The sequence below is a fragment of the Thermobia domestica genome, chromosome 3 (assembly GCF_964235325.1).
Source record: "Thermobia domestica chromosome 3, izTheDome1.hap1.1, whole genome shotgun sequence".
NCBI classification, from domain to species: Eukaryota; Metazoa; Arthropoda; class Insecta; order Zygentoma; family Lepismatidae; genus Thermobia; species Thermobia domestica.
The window spans coordinates 60,515,157-60,530,723 of NC_137456.1; the positions used below are offsets into that span (position 1 = coordinate 60,515,157).

Sequence of the window (15,567 nt, forward strand, 5' to 3'; positions counted from 1 at the left end):
AACATTATGACTTTTCCCCCAACTTTTGTAATTAGATTTGATTCCCTTGTGTACTCTGAATGTCTCGTTTGGAAAAGCATTACTCTACTTTGTATATATATAGACCCTATACCGACTTCCCTCCTAAAAGTAAATTAAGAGAAATGACGGTACAATACCAATGAGAATTGCAGACAGGCAGATCGAAGTAAAATCAATGAATCAAAACGTTTGGCCGCCCCTGCTCTACGTACAATAGAAAGACCTACACAAATTTCTCACCTGATCCTGCCTCGGCTGCGGATGTGCAGTGAAGTACCAAAGCACGTAGATGAAGAAGAACACAATGGCCAGAACACTTGTGAGAAGAGCCACGTAAACGAAGCCTACGATATCCACCAACACTGTCAGAGCCAGAACAGCACATGAAATGGTGAAAATTCTCAGCAAACAGTTCAATTGCCATTTGAGTGGTTGCTCTTGAAGGCGTCGCCGGTAAAACAGCATCGTGCATTATGATCAACTTCTCCTCACCTAAAATTCAACAGCATCTTGGAGTTGCCTGAAACAAGAACAAAAATTAGTGTAATAATAATAATAATAATAATAATAATAATAATAATAATAATAATAATAATAATAATAATAATAATAATAATAATAATAATAATAATAATACGTAATGTCTTGACTCAAATACAGTATATGGTGGAGAAAGGTAATTCGATATTCTACTCGGGGCCGCGATAGCTCAGTGGTAGAGCCTTCACCTCTGGTGCTTGGGGTCCCGGGTTCGATCCCAGCCCCCACCAAGTGAACTTTGTGGTGGATCGGGGTTCTCCCGCTTCCTCCCACTTTCTTCATTCCACCATTTCATTCATTACTCATCATCACCGTCACCTTTAGCCTAACCGGCACAACCGTGGGACGTAAAACTCAAAGATTTCATTTCATTTTTCGATATTCTACTCATTTAAATGAAATTTGGTAGTCTATCTCCTTTCCTTCTATAATAGGAATTAAATATATTGTTTGGGATTCAAATACCTTAAGAATAAAGGAGTAAAATCAATAGTATGTTGCAAACTTGCATCAGTACGTATTGCAATATCAAAAAGATTTCGACACTATCATTTTGCTAAAATTGTTCGATTTTGACGCAATATGAATTTGTATATTTTCTATTGGGCCGCAAAAATGGATGGGTATATTTTTTCAGTCATGGATAACGGGTAATCTCATGAGTGTAATTTTCCTCATAGTAACTAATATGATATTGAAATAATTTGATTTTGATATCAAACGGTGAATATCTTCTATATATATAAAAGAGAACGTACAAATCCTTTGTCCGCTCATCACGCTAATACGGCTGAACCAATTTCTTTTATTTTTGGGGGGTTATTAGGATTTGGACCCTAGATGGTTTTTATCATATCACTTTAATTTTCAATTACCAGTGTCTTGAGATAATTGACCATTCAGGTGTCCATTACGTACAAATCCTTTGTTAGTTCATCATAGGTATAAAAATAAACGTATTTATATGCAACCCGCATGACCGTGTCACTCGGCGGGTTAACATAAATGACAGGCGTTATAATGGTTTTTATCATATCACTTGAAAGCGAAAAAGTAAAAATTATCTAAGTAACAAAGTTTATTGCGTTCGGGGGTGACCGCAGCGAAGCGGGGCGGGTTAACATAAATGACAGGCGATATAATGTTAACATTTACTGCAATCTTCTATGGTTTTTATCATATCACTTGAAAGCGAAAAAGTAAAAATTATCTAAGTAACAAAGTTTATTGCGTTCCGGGGTGACCGCAGCGAAGCGGGGTGAACGCTGCTAGTTTCCTATAAAGCTTCTCCAATCAACTCGGTTCAAATCGATAAACAAGGAACACATACCCCATGCTCCAACTTTAAAAGGAACATATTCCACAATAAATTTCATAAAAAAAAAAATCTTCAGTTTATTATGACTAGCCTTTTATTATTATTATTATTATTATTATTATTATTATTATTATTATTATTATTATTATTATTATTATTATTATTATTATTATTTCTTTAGATGAAGTTAGATTATCATTGGGTATGTTGAAGTTGTCTGAAAGAAGGATTATTGTGGATGTTAAAATGTTGCACTCAATTCTTCGTGATAATTTGAATTTATTGTGAATGGTAATTTTGCATGCATTTAGCTATTATAAAAAAAATTCCAAAATTCTTACAAGGTATGTTCGCGAAGTGTCCCCTCGGGATTCGTGTAAAATTGATTCAAATGCAAAGTGCTCTGCAGCCCAGTATGTATTGTACCAATTTTAGCGGCCCATACCGGTAATTTGCATATTTATGGTCCTTCATATGTAAGGAATTCAATCATTCAATCATAACGTTCGAGTATAAAAATTGCTTTTAGTTTCTTTAGATGTAACTGGACATGAATGTGGGTATATGCAAAACAAATTGGATCAAGTACTGTTTCTCTGACACATGTTACCCATCCCGGCCGGCATCTTGGATCTACTATATTGGATTCAACTTTCGGTTTTTCAAATGAAAATAAGTGCAAGTGACATCAAATTCATGTACAATTTCCTCGGAAATTCATTGTTGTAGTGAATTTTACCGCAGCTTGTACCGTTTGCGAGGTATTGCATATTAAATGTCAGGCACTTCAGGAATACTGAACCAAATAGAAAGTTGTGCAGGGCCCCGTGTGTATATGTAATGTTTTAGGTGATTTATTGTTGACGAAATATTCTCTGAACGTACAACAGACACATAGTCAATCATCCATATCTCGTCGTATCTGGATTTACATTAGGCATTTTGACCGTAATATAATACTTCCTTGTTATTGTATAACATGGAAGTAATAAAATCGCTCACAGAAATGTAATAAGAATTATGACATCAATGTTGCAAAGAGTTTGTTTATACCTACAGTATTTTTTCCAGTTACAAATTGTTTTGATTTGTCAACATCAAAAGCGCAAGCGTAACTGATATTACTCTGCAATGTCCATTCGGGAAGTGCCTGGAGGGATTTAACATCCAATACCCTCCAAACGGTACAAGCTACGCTAAAATTCACTACACCAGTGAATTTCCGAGAAAACTGTACATGAATTTGATGTAGCACTTGCATCTATTCCCATTTGAAAAAAACGAAAGTTGAATCCAATATGGCGGATCCAAGATAGCGGCAAAGAGGGTAACATATATGAGAGAAACAGTATTTGATCCAATATGTTTTAGATATGCCCATATTCATGTCCAGCTAGACCTAAAGAAACTAAAAGCAATTTTGTGTTCGAGCATTATAGTAGTGTTTGATGCTGTATGAAGACTATAAATATGCAAATTACCGCTATGGGCCGCTAAAATTGGTAAAATACACATTGGGCGGCGGAGAACTTTGCATTTGAATCAATTTTATGCGAATCCCTAGGGAACACTTCGCTAATGTACCTAGTTAGACCTATTCACTGGCTCAATAATGTACCCATAAAAAAAAAAAAAAAAAAAAAAAAACTCTGACAATGGCCAATGATCTTCCTAATATTATTGATATTTTTGAACATAATTTCAGTGTTATTCAAAGGCATTTGTATACTTATTTTATAAGCAGCTTAGAATATTACCTTTCTGAGTAAATATATATATATATATATATATACAGGGTGGTCGTGCATGAATGTCGGAAAATTCGGGAAATGATTCTATAGGTAAAAACAAGCAAAAAATGTCATATGAACATTGGGTGAATGCGGCTTCGTTTGGACGCTAGAGGCGTCTGAAATGTCACTTTCCGAGGCGGAAATTTGCAATTTCTCAAGAACGGAGAGAAATACGAATGTCGGTCAAAACATATCAAAGAAAACCCCATCCTAGGAATCCAATTATGCATAAGTAATGGCGAAACAGTGGCGGCGCTAGAGGGGGCACAAAGAAAGTGAATGAAACATGGAGAAAAGTGAACAATTTACACTGAAAAATTGTAGGAGGGAATGTTACTTGGAACATGCAACAACAAATGTTAATGAACAAAGGCAACAACGGCTAATCTGTAGGGACATTATGGGAGGCGGATTGTAGGAATACAGTATCTTTGTAATGGTGAGAAATAGGAATGTCGGTCAAAAGATATCAAAGGAAATTCCATCCGAAGAATCCAATTATGTATAAGTGATGGCGAAACAGTGGTGGCGCCAGGGGAAGCATAAAGAAAGTGAATGAAATGCGGAGAAAGGTGAACAATTTACACTGACAAACTGTAGGAGCGGATGTTATATGGAACATGCGGCAACAAATGTTAATGAACAAAGGCAACAATGGCTACACTGTAGGGACACTATGAGAGGTGGAATGTTGAAATACAGTATCATTTTAACGGAGAGAAATAGGAACGTCGGGTGAAAAGATATCAAAGGAAATCCCATCCGAAGAATCCAATTATGCATACGTACTGCGGAACAGTGGCGGCGCATGGGAGCTGCAAAGAAACTGTTAAACACTTTTAGTGATGACACGTGCAGATCGTAAAAAACACGTATGGAAGATGAGACCCAGTGTACTGTAAAAACAAGAGGTATTGTACTTACCATGGTCAACATAATGCCATTCTATAGCAGCTGTTCAATATGTCCTCCTTGCTCTTCGAGACAGACAGTTATACGATGGCGTAAGGATTCTCTGACTGGTGCCAATATCGCTGGCGTTTGCCGTAATGTGGCAAATGCATCACATACACGCTGGCAAAGATCTTCAACATCATGCAGGGGCCGTGTATACACGAGCTCTTCACGTAACCCCACAGGAAAAAATCTAGGGTATTCAGGTCGGGTGAACGTGGGGGCCATACTTGTCTTCCACCACGACCAATCCACCAGCGTGGATATGTTTTGTTCAGATATGCAAGAATGGTGTGAATGGTGTGAGTGGGCAGGGGCGCCATCATGCATAAACCACATACACTGTCGTGTCCTCAGTGGCACATCTTCAAGTAGAATAGGTAGGTTCTGAGTCAGAAACTGGAGATACGATATTGCGTTCAATCGCTGTGGTAAGAAGTGTAGTCCCACAACGTTCTCGCCAATAGTACCAGCCCATACATGCAATTGGAAACGCTGATTATGCTTCGTCTCTACAATCGCATGCGGGTTGTTGAGTGCCCATCGATGGTCATTGTGGAAATTTGTGATACCATCCCGTGTGAATAATGCCTCATCCGAGAACAATACCTGTCTTAGAAAGGCTGGTGATACACGGCAGCGGCGGTATAACCAACGACAGAAACGTCGTCGGGTTTCATAGTCACCATCGTATAACGCATGCGTTCGTTGTACGTGGTATGTTCTGAGATTATTACTATGCAAGATGCTTAGCACGACTTGATGCGAAACTTGTTCCTGCCTTGCTATTCGTCGGGTACTAATACTCGGGTTCCGTGTCACATACCGGAGTACCCTCTCTTCCAGTGGGGGTGTTCGAACGCGTCATCGTCTCGGAATGTCTGTGTTGGGAAGGAATGACCCAGTGTCCCGTAATCGCTGATGAATACGAATAAACATCCCCGGTGCTGGAATTTGTCGATCTGGGTAGCGTTCCGCATATAACCTACGTGCTTCTTTTGCATTACCTTCCGCTAAGCCGTACATCAAATGCATATCTGCCATTTCGGCGTTAGTGTATACTACCCTATTCATTGTGGTGCATTACACATAGCACTTGTCCGTCCCGCGCTTGTCAACATCAACACTGCTTCACACGACACAAAGTAACCACATTCACATACACATGGATCACTGCCCTGCCTGTAGAGTGTAGCAGTAAAACGCTTGTGCTGTTACTGTCATTGCCCCATTCAGTACGAATGAACTGTGCGCTGTCCTCTGCACCTTCGATGCGAAAGCTTTCGTTACCCACGCTTTCACTACTACTATAACTAACTCTACTACGCGACGCTCTGCACGCCCCCTTGTTCCACCTATTGTAGCTATACGCCCTCTGTCATCGGACATGTATCATACAGTACACCTAGAGTTGTATTCCTTGTTTCCTGGTTGCTCCCCCTGGCGCCGCCACTGTTTCGCCATCACTTATACATAATTCGATTCTTCGGATGGGATTTCCTTTGATATCTTTTGACCCGACATTCCTATTTCTCACCATTACAAAGATACTGTATTCCTACAATCCGCCTCCCATAATGTCCCTACAGACTAGCCGTTGTTGCCTTTGTTCATTAACATTTGTTGTTGCATGTTCCAAGTAACATCCCCTCCTACAATTTTTCAGTGTAAATTGTTCACTTTTCTCCATGTTTCATTCACTTTCTTTGTGCCCCCTCTAGCGCCGCCACTGTTTCGCCATTACTTATGCATAATTGGATTCTTAGGATGGGGTTTCCTTTGATATGTTTTGACCCGACATTCGTATTTCTCTCCGTTCTTGAGATATTGCAAATTGCCGCCTCGGAAGGTGACATTTCAGACGCCTCTAGCGTCCAAACGAAGCCGCATTCACCCAATGTTCATATGACATTTTTTGCTTGTTTTTACCTGTAGATTCATCTCCCGAATTTTCCGACATTCATGCACGACCACCCTGTATATATCGGGTGTTGCAAAATAAGTGTTACAACTCTTGGGAGGTGACTCCTGCCACTGAGACAAGAAAAAAAGTTCTCTTCAACTTTCTGCTATCGGACATAGTTTCAGATCTATAAGGTGCCGAAAGCGTGGGAAAATGACTTTCGGACGCCAATAGTTCGGAAACTATCCAACATAAAGGGGGCGGGTAAAAAATTCACTGAAGAAGTCATACCTGCTCTATTGAATTTTGCATGTTTCACAATCCTACCGTGCACGCGCAAGGGATTCCCCAAAGGAACGTAGGGAGTCCCGGATAATCTGCCAAATGAAACTTGGTTAAATGGATATGAATTGATAGGCTTTCTACCAGGTAACAATAATTCGTTTGTCCTAAGTCGATATCTGGAACAAATACAAAATGGTGGACACCTTTATGCCCGTTGTGTGTGGTTGCATAATCGCCAGGAACGGATGCTGGCCAACAGTGACGTTCTGAGTATTAATTGTAGCGAATTTGTACTCAAATGCTCTAGAAAGACATCTGGAGTGTCGGTAGAGCATAACAGATGAAGCAGGGTGATTCACATGTATGGAAACACTTAACGAAAAATGCCCAGAAATGCACTCATACTCAATAAACGTGAGTTCAAAGCGTCGGAAATGTAAGGATTAGCGTCAAGAACATTAACGCCAATGCCAATTCACCAATAATATTCCCTTAAACCGATGCAATATGATATGCACGGTTGCATACCAATAAGGATGCAACAACTGAGGCCAAGTTGAAATTGTGCAAGGGGACTCACAAAGAAACTGGGTAAACTAAAGGAATGTCACTAGTGGGATCGCATGGTCAATATTGAAATGTGGCCAATGTGTGTGTTGATATCGACATGTAGTTAATGGACAAATGTCAACATGTCCCACTACTGCGGGGACACAGTCCCACGTGCGAAAAATAAGAAAATAACTACTCGGGTCTTGAATCTAAGGCCGTGGGATTGGAAACTGCGACCACGCGACCGAAAGCGAGCGCTCTAGCCCTGAGGCTCGAGGAAGCCTCACTTTCTCTGTATTCATTTCTTTGAGGAGTACCCACTTTGTTTGGTAAGCGCTCTTGTACAGCCTCCCGACATGCTTGTGTGTTTCATGTTATTACTCCTACTGCACAGTTGTAAACAATCAAAGTTTTAAGACGTTTCTTTCTATTTCTCATGTCGTTTTATTTTCCATATGTATGGTGTTCCAGCTGTAGTGTTATGTGTGCTAAATTGGTTCATTTTCATCTTTGTATTGGCATGTGTACTGTGTATAAGACACGAATTTCTGGAGGTATTTTCCTATATTTTGAGTACGTCATATGTCCCAGAAAACGTGGGACATTATACAAGTTTGTTATTTTCATGCTCTATCAGAATTTGAACCATGGATTAAGAGATTTATTTTTATATGTGTCGACTGTGGGACAATGTCCCAAACAAAGAGAGTCATTGATACAATCGTGTTCTAGTTACGTTCTACCAAAAAGTGCACCAGATGTAATAGCAGAATGTACAACGTTATTTTCCTAGTTTTTCCACATGAGATGGTGTCCCAGCAGTAGTGGGACATGTTGACATTTGTCCATTAACTACATGTCGATATCAACACACACATTGGCCACATTTCAATATCGATCATGCGATCCCACTAGTGACATTCCTTTAGTTTACCCAGTTTCTTTGTGAGTCCCCTTGCACAATTTCAACTTGGCCTCAGTTGTTGCATCCTTATTGGTATGCAACCGTGCATATCATATTGCATCGGTTTAAGGGAATATTATTGGTGAATTGGCAATGGCTTTCATGTTCTTTACGCTAATCCTTACATTTCCAACCCTTTGAACTCACGTTTACTTAGTATGAGTGCATTTTTTCTGGGCATTTTTCGTTAAGTATTTCCACACATGTGATCACCCTGCTTCATCTGTTGTGCTTTACCGACACTCCAGATGTCTTTATAGAGCATTTGAGTACAAATTCGATACACTTAATACTCAGAACGTCACTGTTGGCCAGCATCGGTACCTGGCGATTATGCAACCACACACAACGGGCAAGAAGGTGTCCGCCATTTTGTATTTGTTTCAGATATCGACTTAATACAAACGAATTATTGTTACCTGGTAGAAACCCTATCAATTCATATCAATTTAGACCAATTTTCATTTGGCGGATTATCTGGGAAACCCTACGTTCCTTTGGGGAATCCCTTGAGCGTGCATGATAGGATTGTGAAACATGGAAAATTCAATACAGCAGGTATGACTTCTTCAGTGAATTTTTTACTCGCTCTCTTTACGTTGGATAGTTTCCGAACTATTGGCGTCCAAAAGTCATTTTCCCACGCTTTCGGCACGTTGTAGATCCGAAACTATGTCCGATAGCGGAAAGTTCAAGAGAACTTTTTTTCTTGTCTCAGTGGCAGGAGTCACCTCCCAAGCGTTGTAACACTTATTTTGCAACACCCGATATATATATATATATGTGTGTGTGTGTGTGTGTGTGTGTGTGTGTGTGTGTACTTATGTATTATTTGAGTTATATTGATTTCTGTATCTTTTTTGTGCATGTTTTAATTGTATTCAATTTTACATTATGTTTATTTTCACCATTTGTATATTTTTACTTCTACTCTATGGAAATTGTAATTGGACAGATAAGTCTATAATTTCCAGTATGCAATAAAGTTATTATTACTATTTTAAGAGTAAAGACTTACTAAATCCTTTTGTTTCGGATTAAAATTAGTCAGAATAGAGTGAGTCATCCCATCTCGAAAAGAAACAAAAACATACTAAGTGTATTTTTTTAATTAAGATATTTTCAATAAAATTGTTGCAATATGGTGAGTATTTTCTTTCAAATGTTAAATTCCCACTGCTTGAGGTTGACACTGGTCAACGTCAAGGGAATTAATTTAGTCGGTTTGGTGCTGATTCCCACACTGGATCTGATGCCCCGAGCCTGACAGAAACTGTATTTGTAAAGAGTGGAATTAATCCCTCATACTAAATTTACTAATCATCATCGTAAATTTAGTATGAGAGATGAATTTAGTGATCACAGTAACTCTGCTCACCATTTAGCCCGCACTTGAATTTTTAAAGTTACATTCCACAAAATAATTCTTCATTCTTATAAAACATATTGTGAGTCTCGTCTAAGATTTGACTTAATGTTTGGGATTGAAGTCATTTAAAACCAATGGGATTAATTCTATTCATTTTGAAGCAAAAATGTTTAAATATATATTTTCTATGAATAAACAAATTTTCATAAATCATAGGATGCGTGCTGTTCTCAAGCCTTCTCAAGAAGTCTCTTGTTTGGAGTTTACATCAATCAACGACAAGGGAATGAATTTATATTTTGGTTGAGATTAAATTGCTAAATACGTAATCTCTCTATATAAATAACCTGAATGACTGACTGACTGATCAACGCCCAGCCCAAACTGCTTAAGCTGGGAACTTAGAACAGTATGCAGAACTTGTGACGTAAGATACCACTAAGGAAGGATTTTTGAAAATTCGATGGAGAAGGAGAAAAAGGGGTGGCAATTATTAATTTTAAAATATCCATATCTCGGAATCGCTGAAGGTTAAAGACATGGAATTTCGTATTTAGATTTTTCATTGTATATATTAGCATGTGTCTAGTTGCAACAGGTTCATAGATGGATTTTTTCCTTTGTTATTCTACGCAAAGATTGATAAGTCAACACCATGCACAACGCATCACAAGCCTTTAACTATATTTCAATAATTATTCTGATACCTTTTTCTTCACTCTTCTTTCCTTTAACTATTTTTCCCTTTACACCTTTCTCGTAATTCTTTCTCTTATTGTTTCTTTACCTATTATCTTTTCTAATGAACCATTCTTCAAGAAGTTATTCTAGTCTCTCCTTTCCCTTCTTCTTTCTTCTTATTAGCTTCACTTTCTTTTCCTATTTTCTATTATAATCTATAGTTGTACCGTTATGGTCGTGTACTGTTATACGCGGTCTAATATTTAACTAAATAAAATCTCCGGAAGTCTGATAGCTATTTTAGGCAAAAAGAGCCGTGATTTTTCACCTATCATTGAGTAGGTGAAGTTATAGAGAACGACCCAACAAAATTTATTTTACATTTTACAGAGATTGACGACAAGTTCTTCATTCGTACACAACTCCGAATAACGACACCCAGCATATTTTCAGATTATGTAATTTAAAATAAAATAAAGAATAACAAATTCGTTAATGGAGTCCATACGTTAACGCTGTGGTTCTCAACCTAATTCGTATCACGACCCCCATTTTATCACATCCTCTGGCCAGCGACCCCCTAATAATTTCTGGTTTGTAATAAGCTTATAAGCTTATGTGGGATTTTTAATATACCTATTGCGGAGATCTCCATCTATTTCTGTAATAGTAGAATTCATTTCTTGCATATAGTAGATACAGTAACTTCCCTAAAAGTGAGTGGATTAAAACCAAATTTGGTCGCTTCATTCATATTGCAAATACCGCATCCGATCCGTCATACTGTTTCAAAATGGAGGCCTTTGAAAATTTTAAAATTTCGTAACTCCCTTAATTTTGGGTCATACGATAAAAAATAAAGTGATTTCCAATTTTGGTTAAAATAAACTTGGACAGTTATTAGAAAAGTTATTGAGTATTTTAAATGATTTGATAATGTGCGTCACCAAGATTGAGCCGGACATTGCTGCACTAGTGAAACCACACCATGCTTAGGCATCTTATTAGCTTTCATTTTTAATTTATGCAGGTTTTGTTGCATTTGTATTTTTCTGGTATTTCAATATGTAGTTCTCATTAGTTTCATATCGTATCTCTTTCATTTAAGTTGATTTTTAAACAATTCTACGCCTGTTGAAAATGTTTAGTAGAACCTATTTTTTGTTGTTCTTAACAGTATGTATGCCTGTCAAAAGAAAATTCAAAATAATATTTAAAAATATTTTCCGGGATTAGATTCTAATCATATTTATCTCTTTCGTTTATCTTCGCGACCCCCAGGTTGAGAAACTATGCGTTACCGTATTAGCGTATAATAGCAACTTTAACGGTAAATATCTAGCCCATGTCCTATACATGTAATCACATTTTTATTTTATTTATTTATTTTTGCAACAAGTAGAGCGATTTATCTTTGCCGAGTTCGTTAATGCAATAAATTAACGGATAACGGCGAGTTTAACGGTGGCTATCCTAGCCCATATCCCATATATGTAAACTATTTTTTGAATTCTGCTTTTGCAATAGATAGAGCAATTACTTGAACCGAGTAAGTTAATGCAGATAATCCGTTATTAAGGGGTAACGATGACTAACGGTGTCTATCCATATCTCATATATGCAAATAGTTCGCGTGATCCTCTTTAGTGACATTACCAGAGTCTATTATTTATTTATTTATTTCATTAGGAGGGATTGCACCACTTTGCCCTTAACTAATTTCAACCCTATTTTTAAGCTTGTCTGTTTAAGGAAAATTAGATTTAGGAAGAAAAAAACAAGTGTTACCTTGAAATATTTTCTTAACGTCGAGGATTAATTCACGTCTCATCCTCGAGTTCAACACGATATAATTACCGTATTTTTGAAGCCTGAGAGAAAACAAACGAAATTTTAGTAAAATCGGATAAATTGTTGTATATACGGACGGACGGACAAACAAATGCAACTTAAGTCGAATGGTGCAGAAGCTCGCTTCAATTAAGCGAGGTTGCCACCTTACAGAAATCTTGTAACTGTCATGAAAACAATCTTGCAACCCTACAATATTTCTCCATGTAAATAGTCTTGAAAGGGACATACAACTTTTTTTTTTTTTCATCTTGCAAGGAGTCAAACCATTTGCATCTCTCTGGGTCGTCTTGCTTGCTACCTGCTATCGCTCTCCGCTGACATAAAGAAGAAAATAAAAGTTTTGCTGCTTCCGAAACGACAGATTCTTTTGGACGGGGAGGGGAAGCGCGCCAAAATACATGCTTTTAATATGGAGGTTCACTATTTGTCCACTAGAGTGCAGTATTGCATGGTGTGGAGATATCTTTTTTTGTTTTCAGAAAGTTGTAATGTGTAGAAAGATCAGGTTGTAGGATTTTTTAATGACAGCTACAAGATTCTTGTAAAGTGACATACTAGCTTTAATGTTTTAAAATTTTCATTAGCAAGGAACATGAATGTGTTGGCTATTTTAGACTACAATATTTTATGAATACAATGCGGTAGTTCACTGGTAGTGCACCCACCTCTGGCAGGGCCGGCTCTACTATATGTGCAACACGTGCATTTACACAGGGCGGAAAAATCTGTCATAACTATAGTATATTATTTAAAGTAAATATTTCTTGTTGGAAACAGACTTCAAGATGATGGTAGTTAAATTTACTAAGCTGAACTTCTATTTGAATACTACATTCATAGTAGCGAACACCTGTTCGATCTAGTTATCGGTTTTGATATGAAAACTAGTTTTGTCTTTGCCACAAACAAGTTCCTTATCATTGAAGGTGGAAACAAGTTTTTAAAATATTTTTTTTAACAGATGTACAAGAAAAATCAAGAAACAAAGATAAAAGAGCTAATTGCACTGGAATTGCAAACTGATATATTGAAACTGAAGCTCAATATTGAATTTTATAAAAATGATTACCATCTTTCCTCTACAGATGTGTTTGTTTTATCCTTCACTAACATAATAGATTACTATTTAAAGAAAAAAGACACAACGAGATTGTATCTGTAGTATTTAGGCCTTTTTGAGTGCGAGTGTCTTTTCCTTTCCTTCCTTGTTCATGATGGGGTAAGATACTTAAAATCGTAGCTTTTTAAGATTTGTTCTTTCTGAAGAAGGTGGCGGTAAATTATGCTATTGCATGCGGTGGCAAATTAACTAGAGCCGGACCCGTCCTCTGGTGCGAAGTCCCTAGCTGTCCTCAAATGAGCTTTGAAGTGGACGGACAACGCGTTTTCTCGGGGTTCTTTCGTTCATTCACGCTTTCTTGATTCCACCGTTTCATTAATTATGATCATCACCATCCATTTTCCTTAACCTCGAAGCATAGGGTCTACACGTACGTTTAAAGAAAGAAAAAAAAAAGTGAGTACGAAAGCATTGGTTTGTAATATTTCAGCATTACCTGTTATTTGTATTTACTTATTTGAAGATACGTGAATATATGCTGTAAAATTTAACGGATGTTTTTAAGCTAGCAACTTTTAAATGCAAATATGTGTAGAGATCTGTCACTTTTGATTAATTACGAAATTGACAAATTATGAAATTGAAAAAAAAGTTTACTTAAACGCTGAATTTTCCACGTTCAAGATGAGAGTAGGTACAAATGTAAACAAAAGATTATAACTTACCAGCAGAAAGCAGAAGTAAATACAAGTGCATCTTGAACAAATTTTTGAAGCACAATTTCTGTGGAGTATTGGTTTTAACTTACTTCTGCCATATTTTATAAGCGTAAAATTGTCTTTCCTTGTGCTTAGTGATTATAACAATGTCATCAGAAGATAATAACGTGAACAGTGCAGTTCTCTAAGTACTTAAATGATGAGATATTGAATTTTAAAAATATTGGTTTCACTGATACATGTATGTATAAGAATATCTTGATTTGTTGTTGCGTTGATTCAATCTTCATGCAGTGTCTGATTCTGTAGTTATTCCGTCTGTTAGACGAAGTGAGCTTGAGAATGTTGCCATCTCCTGCTAGTCAGACTATCATAGTTTAGTTTCATTTATTTATTGATTTATTTATCTTAAAATAACAAGTTTAATAATTTTAAAACCGTTAAGAGAACTATCTTCTTAGTAGTATCTGTAGTCAGGACCGTCTGAAGGTAGAAGAAAAGCCGACAGCCGCCAGGATCTTCAGCCACATCAAACTGTAGAAAAGCTACTTTTGCATGGAACTAGCCTCCTGCTAGCTGGGGACTTCGCCCCAGATTCCTATATTTCCTCGGCCTACGGCCTCACACTACTCATATCCCTAAAATATCTCTAGTTGTAAGAGATTTCGAGATTTGGTTATATTATTTTAAGAATTACAACCCCACTATCTTTCTTTCACCCCTTTTTCTTTTTCTAAATAAAACATTAAAAAAGTGGAAACATGCCTTTAATTGTTTTAAATTAGAAGCTAAATACCAACTTTCATATGATTATGTTCTATTGGGAAACTTAGAGGGAACTTGGGTGGTAACCGAACACAATGGTAAGAATGATTAAAATTACCATTATTATTATTATTATTATTATTATTATTATTATTATTATTATTATTATTATTATTATTATTATTATTATTATTATTAAGTAGTAGTAGTAGTAGTAGTAGTAGTAGTAGTAGTAGTAGTAGTAGTAGTAGTAGTAGTAGTAGTAGTAGTAGTAGTAGTAGTAGTAGTATATACCCTCAATTATTTTTCCTAGTACAACCTTGATCCAGAGGAATAATTGATGGATTGCTATTGGACGAAACATGTTCCGTTCAATGAATCCTATCGTAGAGACTACAGTGATTTTTATCCATGCAATTACTGAATTAATATCTTCTTTTTTTGTGTGTGTGTGTGTGTGTGTGTGTTAGCAATATTGATTGTTTTGATGTGGTTTTCCACTCAACTTTATCCAGAATCAGACTTCTCATTTCCTTGTAGCTATTTTCTCTACGTCTTGTATTATTTAGTTTGTACATTTCAATCGCGGCCTTCCTATGGGTATTTTTTCCTTCTGTCGTTTCCTGATTCCTCCCTGTATCCTAATACGTCCAATCATCCTACCTCTTTTTTTTTTTTTCAACACAGTCCTTAATATAATATTTTTCTCCTACCATTTCCTACACACTCATTTCACACCTTATACGTCATCTAATTTTCAACATTCTTGTACGGCACCTTATTTCAAAT

The 15,567-nt window shown here is 36.9% G+C and overlaps 1 protein-coding gene across 2 annotated transcripts in view; it reads right to left on the bottom strand.

Annotated features, from left to right (window-relative positions):
- Positions 1 to 15,567, bottom strand: part of LOC145680422 (uncharacterized) — a 47,021-nt gene that overhangs the window by 9,056 nt on the left and 22,398 nt on the right. The window contains exons 1-2 of one of the 2 annotated variants that reach the window (XM_081750938.1): positions 14,020 to 14,292; positions 262 to 541 (exon numbers count right to left, since the gene is read on the bottom strand). In XM_081750938.1, coding sequence (XP_081607064.1) covers positions 262 to 486 — 225 coding nt within the window. In that variant the 5' untranslated portion in view covers positions 487 to 541; positions 14,020 to 14,292. Of the gene's footprint in view, positions 1 to 261; positions 542 to 14,019; positions 14,293 to 15,567 lie in introns of those variants that run through there. The other variant, XM_081750937.1, reaches the window with a different exon arrangement.